Source organism: Meriones unguiculatus, chromosome 6, assembly GCF_030254825.1.
Source record: "Meriones unguiculatus strain TT.TT164.6M chromosome 6, Bangor_MerUng_6.1, whole genome shotgun sequence".
In the NCBI taxonomy this organism is placed as follows: Eukaryota; Metazoa; Chordata; class Mammalia; order Rodentia; family Muridae; genus Meriones; species Meriones unguiculatus.
In genome coordinates, this window is record NC_083354.1 from 71,621,282 (window position 1) to 71,637,490 (window position 16,209).

General features: G+C 36.6%; 1 protein-coding gene across 2 annotated transcripts in view; it reads right to left on the minus strand.

Moving 5' to 3' along the window:
- The window catches only part of Fcho2 (FCH and mu domain containing endocytic adaptor 2), a 93,351-nt gene that overhangs the window by 46,607 nt on the left and 30,535 nt on the right, over positions 1 to 16,209 (minus strand). For both annotated transcript variants that reach the window (XM_060385615.1, XM_060385616.1), the window contains exons 7-8: positions 12,855 to 12,953; positions 11,645 to 11,741 (exon numbers count right to left, since the gene is read on the minus strand). In XM_060385615.1, coding sequence (XP_060241598.1) covers positions 11,645 to 11,741; positions 12,855 to 12,953 — 196 coding nt within the window. The remainder of the gene's footprint in view (positions 1 to 11,644; positions 11,742 to 12,854; positions 12,954 to 16,209) is intronic.

Genomic DNA, 16,209 nt, shown 5'->3' on the forward strand with positions numbered 1-16,209 from the left:
AAGCACAGCCTTCAGGAACTGGTTCTTCCACCCTAGTCGGGGGAGCAAACTCAGGTTGCCACGCTTGTACAGCAATGTTTCTGTCTGCTGAGCCATCTCACTAGACCTAGACCTAACACTTTAAAACAAATATTTATTTTTATTTTGTGTGAAAACCTGCATGGGTAGACGGAAACCACCCACTTCTGATGTCTGAGGAAACCAGAAGAGAGTGTGAGATCCCTCTGGAATTGGAGTTACAGACAGCTGTGAACCGCCACTATCAGTGCTAGACAGCAAATACATACAGGTCATCTGAAAGAGCAGCAAGTGCTCTTTACTGTTGAGTCTACTCTCTCAGCCCCTGAGTAATAATTCTTAATTAAATAATCGTAACTGGAAAAAAAAAAAACAGCAAAAACTAAGGACTGGAAAGATGGCTCATCAGATAAAGACACTTGCCACCAATCTGACCTCCTGAGTTTGGTCACTGGAACCACATGATAGAATAATCAAGGGAAAGAACTGAATTCTAAGTTTTCTGACCTCCACAAGTACATCATGGGGTGCATGGCCCCCACATAAATGAATGTAAATTAAAAATTAAAAACTGAGATTACTCAAAATACCTCAATAATTTACTTGAAACTTTTCCTATGTTTTACCACAAAACATATGTAGTTTCTGCTTTCAAGAACCTTGCAGCAGAGTTAGTGGAGAAAATAAGCAGTAATGTTTGGCTGTGCTCATGAGAAAGAAGAAAAGAGTAAATAGTACAAGTTCTGCATTTCATCTGTCCTACTCTTTATTCTATTCGCAGTTCCTAGAACCATGCTCAGCAAATACCCACGGCATACATCCTCATTAGGTGGTCACCCTACGGTCAAAATACAGATCTGTAATTGTATGAGAAGGCCAAGAAATTTTAAGCGCAGTTTGCAAGCAATGGAAAGATTTTTGTTTGTTTGAAACAGGGTCACACTGTTTGTTTGAAACAGCTCACACTCTGGCTGAGCTGAAACTCACTATGAAGATTAGGCTGGCCTTGAACTCAAGACATACACTTCCTCCTGCCTCCCAAGTGATGGGATTGAAGGTGAGCACGACCACACCCTACCTAACTGAAATACTTTAATGTGAAAAGGATGTGTATACACAACAGAGGCTGGCAAGGTGGTCTTATAAAAAATTAATTTGGTGCTACTAAGAGGATACTGCAGAACAAGAAATGATAAAGCAGAACTCAGGCAGAAAGTAATGAAAATAGCCCTAAAATGACAGAGCTGCAAACTAGTTTTACATTTGACAGAAAAAGGAATGTTTTGTACATAAGAAGTAACAAACTGTTTAGGTGACTGCAAAAGCAACAAAAGGCCTAAGTTATTCTCCTTCTAAAATACTCCAGTTAAACGTCACACTAAAAATCTCTCTCCCTAAACTGTTGAGGTAGTTGTCATTTGTAATACTTACGTTTACAGAAGTCCAGCATATTTTATGAAATGTTTAATTTATGAATGGCAACTGATCATAACCTTCATTATTAAGAAATTTATAAACAGAAACTGACTTAAAGAAAGAATGACAGGCTTCCTTACTTGTTCTTCTGCTAAGTTACACTTAACTGTGACTGTGCTAATTTATGACAAAAGTTCTTTTTTGATTGACTAAAATACCAAGTATCTTTAAGAGGTTAAAAACATACACTAAGACGAGCGGGTGTAATGCACCCTGTAATACCAGCACTCTGGGAGGCAGAGGCAGGTGGATTGTTTTGAGTTCAAGACCAGCCTGGTTTACAAAGCAACTTCAGGACAGCAAGGGTTACAGAGAGAAACCCTGTCTCAAAAAACAAACAGACCAAATGTTCCCTCTCTTATCACAAATCTAAAGCAAAAATCATGAAATCAAAAAACATGAAAATGCAACATATAGAGAAAAGGTATTTTACGATCTTTAGATTTCATATATGAAAACAACAGAAGCACCTTTTAAAATTTACACAAAACTTTACACAAAACTTCCACTTTCCTCACAAACTTTTACTAGACATATTATAGGCATCTTGATCAACTCTCCTCTTTATCTCTTCTATATAAACATCCCCAAAATCAACTTAAAATAAGTTTCCAATGAAATTATTCAAAATGACATTCTTACAATATCAAACATTACACCAGACAAGAGTGTATATCGAGCACCACCCACACAGACTTTTCCAAAGAGAAATGCCAACAGAAATGCACAATGCAAGTAACAGACGGCTCATAAAAAATTAAATCATGCACAGATTTTCCTGTTTCAAAAGGCACGTGCTCTTTCACATGACTGGTTTTGCGTGCCTGGCTCAGGGCCAGCTGCCAGCTCAGCTGGATGTCGCTGCACATTCTGACCCCCTAGTAGCATGTCACTTCTGAACTGTTTCACAAGAGGAGAGTTTATTCAGCACTTTCCTCAAATGCAGTTTACTGCCTGTCATTCTGCTATTTAATCATAAGACAGGTTATTTTTTTTGACAGTACTGCAGCTCGCGTAAGAGTCTTAATTACTAGTTTGCTACAAATGGAATTTCAACTGCTTTAGACCCAATTAATTCTCTTGTGAAGGTAAATAACTGCTCTTAGCACTTAGTTTTAGGCTTGGTCACAGGGCAATTTAGTTTGCATAAAAGTAAATAAAACCATCTGCTTCTGTCTCCTGGTGCTCTCTCATTAAACATTTCCTAAAAATGCCACTGTATGTTCTACTCATGAAAGACCAATCACAAAAGGTGAGTAATTCAAAGCAAAACAGCTTAAATATGATGTTTCAATGGGAAGTAGAAACTGTTTCTACAAAAAGCCGTCAACCTAATGAATTCGTTCACCCAAACTAATCTCAATCAGAATTTTTAAGAAATATTATAAAAGGAAAAAGGAAACATATTAATCTTGAATCACCGAAAATATTTGTTGAAAGAGGTTGAATACAAAAGTTAGCGACATATTTAACTAAAAGTTCACACTGCCTAGAAATTAATCCTAAATCTCAGCCAGCAACAGAGACAATTTACACTGTCACATTAAAAACTGCCTTAAGAGGCTGCAGAGACAGTTCAGCACTTTAAAAGCACTTACTGTTCTTGCAGAGAACCCAGGTTCAGTCCTACCATCCTCATGGTGGATTACAACCACCTATAATTCCAATTACATTAGATCTGATGACATGGTTATCCAGATTCAAGTAAGATTCTACAAATTCCCAACTAAAGACTATCTGATTCAAATTAGAGCCAAGCCAAAACTTATAGTACAAGCCACCACACTCTCCAAGTCTAAGGAAGAGATTAGGTATGCATAAACACGTGTGTGCTCGTGTCGGGAAAGAAACAGAGAGGTGTCTAACACTCATTCTGAAGCTTGCTCTGGGCTTGCCAGATGCCTGGGATGAGGAGCAAGGCAAGCTAGGTGAAAGAGCACCAGGCTCCAGTCTGCGTGTATGCGACTGCTGTGGAGCTCCAGCTACAGCTCTACCACATGGCTCCCCGCTAGTTCGTGACTTACGTTGAATGTGGTGTCATTCATTTGCATCACATATGAAAGGGGAATGCTTAGGAGCACCTTTCATCATGAATGCTTTCTCTATACATATACCCATACATAGTTTTCTTTTTCTCTTTGAAGACTACAGATATAAAAGATAGCTATTTTAGTAAAGGATCTGTGGAAACAATCTAATTAGGTGGTTTCAAATTCCATCAGAAAATCCTACTCCAACACTTCTCAACCAACCATCTCAAGTTTATGCCCACCTGGAGAGACTGCCAAGCAACCAACCCCAGAGAATCCTATTCAAGTCTGGAGTGGTAGTTAGGAATCTGCATTTGGATGGTCCAAGAATCACATTAGAGAAGTACAGTTCTAGAGGACACTGGGGTTGCTGTTATTCAGTAAATACTAACAAGGCTTCCTGTATATAAATCACCCAGGGATCATGTTAAAATACATATTCTACTATAGTACAGGGTTTGTTTTTTGAGAATAGTGTTTCTCTTTACAGCCTTGGCTGTCCTGGACTCACTGTGGACACCAGGCTGGCCTTGAACTGAGAGTTACACCTGCCTTTGCCTCCCAAGATGAGATTAAAGGCTTCCAAGCTACTGATTCTGAATTCTAAACAAGTATCCACCTGACTCAATGCTACAGTTTCTCAATAATCAATGAAAGCTCAATGAGCTGAGAAGCAATAATTAAAATATAATAGTTAAAAATTAGTCCTCAAACTAGAAAATTAAACAAAATTTTTAAGTGGCACATTTATAATTAAAAAAAAAATCTTACTATAGTCTTAAGATTTGAACATCCACAATAATTAATGAAGTTCTGTACCTTTTCATGTGTTTTTCTTCTAATTTTTCTTTTTCTTTTTTTTTTTTCTTTTAGGGTTTTTTGTTTTGTTTCTTTTTGGTTTTTTTGTTTTTTTATTTTTGCCATTCATTTATTTTCTTTAAACTACTCAAAGATTACTAGAGCCTTATTCTTATTACTATACACACAGCTTTTTTTAAAAGATTTCTTTATTTGTCGTGTATACAGTATTCTGTCTGCATGTACATCTGCTCACCAGATGTCATTATAGACGGTTGTGAGCCACCACATGGTTGCTGAGAATTGAACTGGGGACCTTTGGAAGAACAGCCAGTGTTCTTAACCACTGAGTCATCTCTCCAGCCCTAAACACAACTTTTAACTAAGTTACATACAAAGGTGCATGTCTGAACCCCAGCCTTAAGAAAGCAAAGTCAGACAAAACTAAAAAAGTTGGAGACAACTCTCCCACCCCACCCCAGTCCCATCACACCCCACCCCAAAAGAAGAAAGGGTAGAGTTTTTCAAAATCTACCAGGTAGTGGTGATGCACACCTTTAATTCCAACACTCAGGAAGCAAAGGCAGGTAGATATCTATGTTCAGGGCTTGCCTGGTGTTCCAGGACAGCCAGGGAAACCCAGAGAAACGCTATCTCAAAATAAAAGAGAGAGAGAAAGCAAGCAAGCAAGCATTGCCAGGCAGCCCATACAATTTTTGCTTTAATGGCTAGACTAGACAGATGGCTTAGTGTTTAAGAGCACTGTCTGCTCTTCCAGAGGTCCTGAGTTCAATTCCCAGTATCCACATGGCTCACAGCCATCTATAATGTGATCTGGTGCCCTCTTCTGGCATGTAGGTGTACATGTAGATAGAGAACTCAAACATAAAATAAATAAATCTTTTTTAAAATTTTTAGAAGTAGCATAAAAATATAAAGGTAATTGTCTAGTTCTAATTCTGTCGTAGATCTTTTGGTTTTGGTGACATAAAATACATTCAATACTAAAAGCATAAAATTTAATGTCAAGTTCCATGGCTTCCATCCCAAACACCTATTCTAACTGTAGAGAAGTTCAGAATTGTACAAACTTAGGGTCTAGTTTACTTTAGTGTATGAAATTTTATTTTGTTTTGTTTTTTCAAGACAGTGTATGAAATTTTGTTTTTGTTTTTTGTTTGTGTTTTCTTTGTATAGCCTGGGCTTTTTCCTGGACTTGCTCTGTAGACTAGGCTGGCCTCAAACTCAGAAATCACCCTGCCTCTGCCTCTCTAAGTGCTGAGTTACAGGTATGTACCACTGTGACCAGCTAACATTTTTATTTGCAAAAATTTTTTTAAACGAATTTATGAAATTTAAAAGAAGTCTGGGTTAGGGTCACAGGACAGTCAGTTCTCTAGGTTTGGTATTTTACCAAATCTTTAAAGATGACTAACAGATTATATTTTTTCAAAGTGTTTGTTTACTTTATAATTTGTAATATGCCTAGTATAGAAGCTGAAATATTCCAGACATCTAAACATATTAACCTCATTTAGGAAGTCTAATCACAGGAATCTCATTTCCCCCTTTTTCTTTATGGCTTTTTTTTTTTTTTTTTTTTTTTGAGTTTTTCGAGACAGGGTTTCTCTGTGTGGTCCTGGCTGCCGTGGAACTCACTCTGTAGACCACGCTGACCTCAAACTCAGAGATCCACCTGCCTCTGCCTCCCAAGTGTTTGGATTAAAGGCGTGTGTCACCACGCCTTTATTTTTTTATTTTCTTTTATTTTTAAAGAGCAGTATCTTTGACTTTAAAGTACTTAGAAATCTTCAACTGGAAGCTATGAACCTACTTTGTCATGTAATGAAAACAAAGATAATCTTCAACAAAACCTTTCTCTTCAAACATTATATAACGGGCTAGTAACTTTCATTTTTTAAAGTTATTTATTGCTTCTTCTAACTAGTAAATACTAAATTTTTATGGAAGCAGACAGTAAAGTTAACAGGATGACTATAAAATTGGAAACAACAAAATTACAGATCTTAGGTTGGGTTTAGTGGTATGCCTATAAGCCAGTACTATGGGAGGTGAAGCAAGAGAACTAAATCTAAAAACCTAGGCTACATAGCAAATTCTAGAACAGCATCAGCTATGTATATATCCCTTTTAGCAAATACAAAATACCAGACAGATTAGGGGTAAAATAAATTTACTTTACTATTAGGGTAAAGTAAGGATATAAATAGAGATCTAAATTAGAAAACACCTGTTTCTTCATGACTCTTTCAGATGCTTTGCTATTCAAAGCATACAGTCATTATAATTCAAATTCCAGAGAAACCACGGCCTCTGCTTCAGTTCCTATGTCCAGGCTTCTTAAGGTACCTATATAATGGACTATAAACTACAGTCTGAAATAAACTCTTTTCTCCTCAAGAGTTCTGTTAAGTGTTTTATCACAGCAACAAAAAATAAACTAAGATACTTTTATGAAATGAAATTAGATGCATGTTTTCATAAGTTCCAACATATTTATGTTAAATAAATGGCTTTGGATTGGATGATTTTAAAGTTTTCAGTAAGTAGTACAATTCCATGAATGCAAGACAAGCCAGCTTATGTAATGTTTTCCCTCTAGTTTACCTATTATAAATCTTTCTGAATTAATGTTTCAGATTACTGATTATTTAAATATTAATAGCGTGATGTCCTATAATTGAAATGTATCTGCAATCTATTCCAGTTTTTAAAAGTTTTACTTGATAGTCTAATGTGCTTGTACACTGATACTACAATGTAGAAGTAAAACAAGTATGCCATAAAAACACCTTCCCTAAAATTACTGTACTAACACCAGGCAAATTTTGATATTTTCCTACTTGATTCTCAACTGACATAGTTACTGACAGCAATGCAGAGAACATCTACAATAAAAACTTTTAAAAGTTAAGCAAAGCAGAGACAAGCCTAAATAAGAAAGGGGTTAGAGAAAGAAAATAAAATAAATCCTAATAATCTACTTGGTCCTTGAATTCACTCCTGTCCTTCCAGCTTAAAAAAACCATGGTATGAAATTGTCTTACTTAAGCTTGTTTAAAATGGCATGTCAACATGTGAAAACAAAGAGTCTATTCAACGAAGTCAGAGACAGTTTCAATGCGAGTGCCGGGCAGAAGCTGCAGAGTACCGTGATGAGGTAGTTTTGAGATCCAGCCTCCTCAGAAGAAAAAAACACTGATCTAGTGGCAGTATCATCCATGATACACATACCACAAACTTGACAGGCCTTGACTGAGTACTCTTTGGAAATGACACTAACAATACACAAACCAGCAGCACAGAAGTCCAGAAAGCCCAAATAGAGTAGAAAAAAATTTACATCAGGACTGGCATAGTGGCACATTCCTTTAATAGAACACTAGGGAGGCAAAGCAGGTATATCTCTGTGGATTTGAGGCCAGCCAGGACTATGGGAAGACTCTCTCAAAAACAAAAATAAAACAAAAAGCAATCAAACAAAGCAAACAAACAAAGAATTACATCAAGATAAAAAAATAAAATGCTACCAAAAACAGAGCTGGACATGATAGTCACATCTTTAATTCCAATACTTGGGAAGCAGAGGCAGGTGGACCTGTGTGAGTTGGAGGCCAGCTAAGTCTATATAGTGAGTTCTAGGACAACAGAGAGATACCCAGTAAGACCCTGTCTCAACGCCCTACCACAAAAAGCTACAAAACATGTCAATCAAAGCTGAGAATGGTAGGTCATGCCAGAGGCTCCACTTCAGAAGCTGAGATAGAATAACTACTGGTGTAACATTTTAATGTTCCAATTATTCTCTGATTTAATGTTTGAAGACAAGCCACTTCAAACTGATTCTTTTTCTCTTCTTTTTTTTTTTAACATAATACTCTGGATCGTCTGCTTATAAGCATAGATACAGATTTCAGCTCAAGTATCCTGATTTCAACTAATTTTTCAGACAAATTTTAGATGATTGTGATATACATATAATTACAAAAAAATAATATAGAAAGATCTCTGGTACACCTTACTCAATTTCTGACAATGAGAACACTTAGAAAGCTACAATTTGACTCATAACAAGAATACAAAGATAAAATCCCTACTTAGCTATCTTACCGTCCTTACTCTATCTTTAACTAGCTCTGCTTCATTTTTTTTCCCAGTTGGCCTTGAGATCAAGAATCCTGGAACTGAAAACCAGTTTTATGTCATATATTAACTTAGGCACATCTTTGGCTTCTCAACTTCAACTATAAAACTCAAATAACCGTCCCTACTTCAGAGAGTTGCACTTAATGCTTAGTGAGTACTGCAATCTGTGCCCTGTACTGCTGCAGTCACTTTGCAGATGGATTTTTGTCTTTAGCAACTCTCTAAAGATCATGAACACATAATGCAGATTTTTCTAAAAGTAAATTCGGACACTTCAGTCCAATCTTACCATTCTGTATTCATTTATTCATCATTCAACAAAATCATACTGTTTATAAATACAGAAATAAAGGATGCACAGAGGGTAGATAGAATGTCTTCACAAGTACACAAAAAGGAGAGGTATGAAGTTTAGGGTCTTTTTTGACAGGAGCAATATATAACCTGACTCTGCAAGAGGGCATTTATTTTCCACATAAATGGAAAGATGTGAGGTGGAAAAGATGTGGAATATACTATTCTCTAGTGTAGGAAAATAAACACAACTAAGGCATCAAAGAAAAGAAAGGCATGTGCAGAAACTGAAAAGCAATTCAGTTGGTACTGGGTCACCCTAAGTCCTTCCTTAAGGGCTTTGAGTGCAAGTACAGATTTTAACTTATATTTTGTCTATAATAAAAATTCAAAGATTTATGAGTAGCATAAGTATAAGGTTTTTGTGTTTGTTTCTTGTTTTTTTTTTGTTTTGTTTTGTTTTTTGAGACAGGGTTTCTGTGTAACCTTGGCTGTCCTGCAACTCCTATAGACGAGGCTGGCTTAAGTGGTTCTTCCTCCCAAGTGCTGGAATTAAAGGGTGTACACCACCACTGCCCAGCTACTTGTTATTTGCATATTTAGATATGTATGTGCTATAATGTTTTAAGGGAAACTGCTAAGAAGTATCCTCTGAGGCACTGTAAGTAAACTGGAAATTAATCAGGCAGGTTGAAAAACCAGAAAAGTCTGAAAGAGAAATACCAATATAATTTAATCAGTAATTTAAAAATTAATTAAATTTGGGAAGAAAAGAAACTTTAAATGACTCAGGTTTCAAGTCTTGCTTTTCTGATATAATGAAGAAAACTGATTTGCAAATTTTTCTTCTATCTTAACCTATTTTTCTTAATTCCACACTATAGCGTAAGTTGACTGAATTATTATTTTTAATTATTTTATTTTTTATTAATTATAATTTGTTCATTGTGTATCTCAGATGTGGCCCCTCCCTCATCCCCCTCATAATCCCACCCTTTCTCCCTCTTCTCCTTCCATGGCCCTCCCCCAATCCAATGATTGGGGAGGTCCTCCTCCCCTTCCATCTGACGCTAGCCTATCAGGTCTCATCAGGACTGGCTACATTGTCTTCCTCTGTGACCTGGTAATGCTGCTCCCCCTTCAGGGGCAGGTGATCAAAGAGCTAGCTGAGTTCATGTCAGAGATAGTCCCTGTTCCCCTTACTAGGGAACCCACTTGGACACTGAGCTGCCATAGGCTACATCTATGCAGGGGTTCTAGATTATCTTCATGCATGGTCCTTGGTTGGAGTATCAGTCTCAGAAAAGACCCCTGTGTCCAGATTTTTTGGTTCTGTTGCTCTCCTTGTGGAGCTCCTGTCCCCTCCAGGTGTTTCCTCTCCCCTTTCTTTCAAGACACATATGGCATATACTCACTTATAAGTGGATATTAGAAATATAATATAGGATAAACATATTAAAATCTGTACACTTAAAGGGCTAAGCAAGAAGGAAGAAAGGCAAAAGGATAGATATTGGAAGAAGGAGAAAACGGAACAGGACAGGAGCCTACCACAAAGGGCATCTGAAAGACTCTATCCAGCAGGGTATTAAAGCAAATGCTGAGACTCATAGCCAAAGTTTGGCCAGACTGCAGGGAATCTTATGACTGAATTATTATTACCTGTAGAATAAAATATATTTTTTACATGTACAGTAAATAATAAGGTCAAGAAATCTGGAAGATTGTAAGTATACTAAGTAAAAAGAGACAATAGCTACTTATTACATTCAATGTCATAATATGCTCATTAAAAGTAGGATATAGTGGCAAACACTTTGATCCCAGCACCTGGGAGGAAGAATCAGAGTTCAAGGACAACCTGGTCTACACAGAGTTACAGGATAGCTAGAGCTACATAAAAGAGCCTCTGTTTCAATAAACAAACAAACAAACAAAGAAAATACACCTTTTTAAAAAAGTAGAATTTTGAAGGTAGGCATGGTAACACATGCCTTTTGTCTCAGTATTCAGGAGGCAGAGGCAGGAGAACCTCTGTGAGTTTAAGGCCAGCATGATCTACAGAGTACCAGAATCTGGGGTCATTTACTCACAAAAGCTAAAACCAGGACTCCTACATTTGTTCATTCACTGGTGTATTCCTAATGTTTAGCACGCTTGGCACTCAATAAAAACATTCCCTAGAAATGTATGTGAATGAGGAAAGAAAAGCCATTCAATTTTAAGAAAGGTTCTATATTGGTCTCAGTGCTGAAAGGGTATTTCCTCCTACTCTTTCTTTATTAAACGAGCCTTCTGTATCTGCAGTGAGCTCTCCTTTCAGGTATCTAAACAAACTGCAGATAGACTATTTAGTAAAGGTTACATAATCTTTTTACCTAACTAAATTGTTAACTATAATACTGTAACAAAAGCCTTAATTTAGGAACTGGAGAGGCCACTCAGTTGTTTAGAGGACTTCTTGCTCTCCTTCAATTCCCAATATCCACATGCTGGCTCACAACCATCCATAACTCCAGTATCAGGAGATTTGACATCTTCTTTGGCCTCCTTGGGTAGCAGGCATGTATGTGGCATACAGACACACATAGGCAAAACACAAATATAAAATGAACAAACAAAATCTAAACTGAACAAAAAAACAAACCAAACAAATGTACCTCGTTTTTAAGCTCGACTCCATTTTACAGTTTAAAAATGTTATTCAGGGCAGGTATGTATTCAAATACAAGCATTTAAAAAATGCTACCATACAAAAGCAAGGAGTTCATGAGCCAGTCTATGCTAAATAGCAACATTCTGCCTTTGAAAAAAAATAATAATAAGACAAATATGTGTTTGCTTTCAGTTTATCATCTTACCAGGTCTTTCCTTTCCTGTGCCTTTTGACTCAGCAAATTTTTGTATCAAACTTTCAATTGTAGTATTGGCCATATTATTTATAAATTCTTCATGAACCTTTAAAAAAAAAAAAGTTTTTTCTTTATTTTTTTAAACTAACATTGTTATTTTAATTCAGAAAACTACTACAAAGCAATTTCAAAGCAAGTTCACCAGAATTTTTTTTTTTACCTTCCCATGCTGTTTCCTAACTATGTTGACAGATTTCTGGACATCAACTTCTGGTAAGACACTGCCTTGTAGGCAGTTTATTATTGCCACTTTTGATTATTTTATAAACAGAATTCTTAGATAAATAAAACTTATAAAGGCAATATTTGAATTTTTAATAGCAAAGGAAAAGACCTTTTATCTCTCTCTCCTTATTACAATACACTCCAAATTATAACTGAACACATTCTCAACACTTCCACATTTAAATCTGCATATTACTGAGTTGTTGCTTTAACCTTAAAGCAGTAAAACTTGGAAAGATGTACTCAGAAGTTGGTAATGTCCAATTAATAAAAAGACTCACAGTTAACTCTCAGAAGTATGTAAGCCTTTAAAATAAAGAGTTGTTTGGTACATACTAACTATATGGTTAGCTATATAGTAATGCTGGTAAGTACAGTTATATAGTAACTATGTAATTTTGTAGTACTTAGTTACTTTAAAAAAATTTATATTGGGACTCAGTGGTTGCTCTTCCAGAGGACCCAAGTTCAATTCCCATCACCCACTGAAGAGGCTCATAGACATCAGTAGCTCCACCTTCAACAGAATCTGACACCTTTCACCTCAGAGCACCTTTAGTTGTCATGTGTACATATCTACACACAATTTAAAAACAGTAAAAAATAAATCTTAAAATATTATAAAGTACCAGCGCATGCCTTTAATCCCAGCACTTACAAGGTAGGGGCAGGCGGATCTCAGTTTGAAGCCAGCCTGCTCTACAGAGTGAGTTCTAGGACAACCAGGGTTATACAAAGAACTTTGTCTCAAAAAGCAAATAATAATAATGAATTATCATGCTTGGTGAACAATAAAAAAAAATACATGTAAACATCTATTCTTCATCTGAAACAATTCAGTATCATACATATGGTTTCCAAATAATGTGATAAAAGATCTAATAAAGAACATAAAATTTTCATAAACCACTTCAACATAAAGAAAAATATTTACCTGGCCTATTTGTAAATGAATTTCCTTTATAGCATTTGACAAGGATCCTATAATTTCCTTTATGTGAATGAGATGAGTTTCTTCAATATCTTGAAATTTCTAGGTTTGAAATATAAAAGTTTTGATTATGAAATACATAAATACATAAAACTATATATTCTGAAATCAAGACAAGTTTTAGAAACCATTTCAATATAGGTAACTAAATTAAAATAGCACAATGTTTAAAATGCTTTTAAACAAAAAGATCTAATAAAGTTAAATTTTTGTTATCCCATTTTCTTAGGCAAATGTGATCTTTTTTTTCAAGAGTCCAAATATAGTACAAGTTATATTCTACAATCAGGATTTTAAAAACTTAGTAGGTGCATAAGATAACCGTATTACAAAAACCAGAGAAAAGTTTCTAAAATTGAGCTGGTGCTGGCAGAGCAAAGCCTTACCATTTAACTCTAAAGTCTACCACCTGCCCAAAGAATCTCAACCTGCCTAACTTTTGAAAAGTTAATAAAGTCTGTGATCAAAGAACCTTGAAACACATAAGCAATCTTTCTCAGCCGTTCTCACAAGGAAGGTGAAAATGCCCCAGAATGGGAGAAGGGGGTGTCACACCAGCGCATGGGTCTCTGGGATGCCTGGACAGAGAAACAAGGGAAATGCTACAGGACAGGAACTTCCCAGTTATGACATCTATAACCCAGAGAATACCACTGCTAGCTTTTGCTTTGCAAAACAAATGATCAAAACCCCCCTGAGAAATACTGAAATAATGGAACCTACTTCACTTTACTTACCCGAGCATCTTCTAAACTTGTTCAACCTTTGACTATTTTTTCCTTCCCTAAAGTACAATTTTCTGTTCTAGTGCACAGATTATTTTTTTTTAATCAAATTAAATCAATTCTAAAGAACGGGCCTAAATTTCCAATTATTTTTCTCAGGTTAAGATATAAAATTAAATTATCTCTCCTCACATTATTGTCCAAATTTATTCAGCACTGAGTTACTTGGTCAGAAATCATTAATACAGATTAATATCTACATTTGTGTGGATCAGTTAAAAATCTATCAATAAAGGCAAAACTATGATTTTTATTTGTGAACTGTACTAAGCGCTCCCAAACATCCATCAGCCTCAATGATGAGGATGACAGATGAGAGTGACTCATCCTGTCCATGCTAATAAAATATCAATTTCAAGGTCCTGAGCTACCTTCAAGAAGGACCGTAAGAACATCGAGGCTAGAGAACTGGCTCAGGGCCTGAGAGCACCTACAGCTTTTGTACTGGCCCAAGGTCAGTTCCCAGCACCTAGTCAGATGGCTTGTAACAGGCTGTACCTCCAGCTCCAGAAATTCTGAGGCCTTCTTCTCATCTCAGTGGACACCCATGAACACAAAGAGAGCCACATAAACAAATCTTTAGAGGAGGAAAGACACTTAAGGAATATCCAACGGGACGATGATTCTAAGTCCATAATAGAAGAAATGGTCCAGGGGCTGGAGAGATGGCTCAGCACTGGTTGAGAGTGCTCTCTGCAACAGCACTGGCTTCTCTTGCAGTGGACCCGGTTCAGTTCCAAGTACACACACAGTGATTCACAACCATCCCTAATTCCAGAAGATTTGTTCCTCTTTCTGACCTCTGCAGGCACCTTGTACATGATACACCTAACACAAGCAGGCAAAATGCTTACACAAAATAAAGTATTTAATAAAAAATTAAAAAAAGAAATGAGCCTCAGCTTAAAAGTCAAAATTTTATTAACAAAGTATTTTCCCATAAGCAAATACAACTAAATATAGTGAAGCTGACTCATAACAACTAGTCTCATATGATCCCCTACTTCTAAGGAAAGTGTGTCTTCAAATTTTTCAGGTGTCTGAGTGTTTTGCCTGAATGCATATCTGTGCACCATGTGCTTGCTGTGCCTGAAATGGTGTTAGATCCCCTGGAAGAGGAGTAACAGATAGTTGTGAGCTGCCATGTAGGTGCTGAGACTTGAACCCAGGTCCTCTGAAAGGCTCTCAACCACTGAGCCAACTCTCCTCTTCCTAGTCAGAAGTATCTTGAAACATGAATCCACATTTAACGTCAGATACAATTCTGAGACTGCGGAATTTTTCCTTTAGGATACAAAAGCACACCGATACCTACTGTTATTACTCAAAAGTAGTCACTACCTCAAGGGGTCTAAGACCCTGTTCTGGCCTGAGACACCCCCACCCACATGGCACAATTCACCAGACATACATTCATGCATACACATAAATAAAAAGATTTTAAAAAAAGAAGGAGGAGAAATAATAGGAATCTGTTTTAGTGGTATGTGACAACTTACAGATACTGCTACAGGTGGAAGGCTAAACAAGAAGGTCATGAGCTTGAGGCCAGCTTAGGATACATGGGAGAGCCTGGTGAAAATTTAACAGATTAAGAGATGGCTCGGCAGTTAAAAGCACGTACTGCACTTGCAGAGGACCTGATGGCTTACAAATGGCCAGCTCCAGGGATTCAATGCCCTCTTCTGGCCTGTGTGGGTACACATTACATAATTAAAATATATATATATATATATGTATCTTAAGAAAAAATAAAAACAATACTAGGCAGTTTTGTGTGTGTATATGTGTGTGTGCATGTATGCAAGTGTACACTATACAAGCTATGAGAAAAGAGAAAGACAGAAAAATGTAAGAATTAGCAAGAATTATTTAAATCAGAATAAACATCTCTCTTCACAAGTAGTGTGGTCTTAATTCTGTTCAAATAAATTAATGTTCATTTACAAATGGCAGAGTAAATAATTAAAATGCTATTTTGAAGAAAATGCAATGAGAGCAGAAAAGGAAATGGAAGGATGAATGCTGAAAAATATTTGTAAAATGTCTTTTAAAAATTGCAAAGCTGTGTGTTTGCACACACCATTAATCCTAACATGTGGAAGGCAGAGGCAGATGAATTTCTAGGAGTTCAATGCCAGCCTCGTCTATATAGCGAGTTCCCAGTAAGCCAGGGCTACATAGTGAAACCCTACTTCGGGGGAAGGGAAAAATTAACATCAAAATGAAGTAAAGTGGCACCAGCCTCTAATTCTAGCACTCCAGAGACTAACACAAGATTATAAACTAGAGGCCTATACAGAATCTAAAAATCAAACTCACAAAACAAACAACTTGTGTGTGTGTGTTTATAGAATTACAGGTCTCAGTTGAACCCTGGATTCCACAAAGTGGAAGGAAATACCCCACTCCATAGAGCTGTTCTCTGCGTTACACACAAACACAGATTTAAATAAATTTAGTGAGTGGAGAAATGGCTCAGTGGTTAAATGCACTGGCTGCTCTCCCAGAGG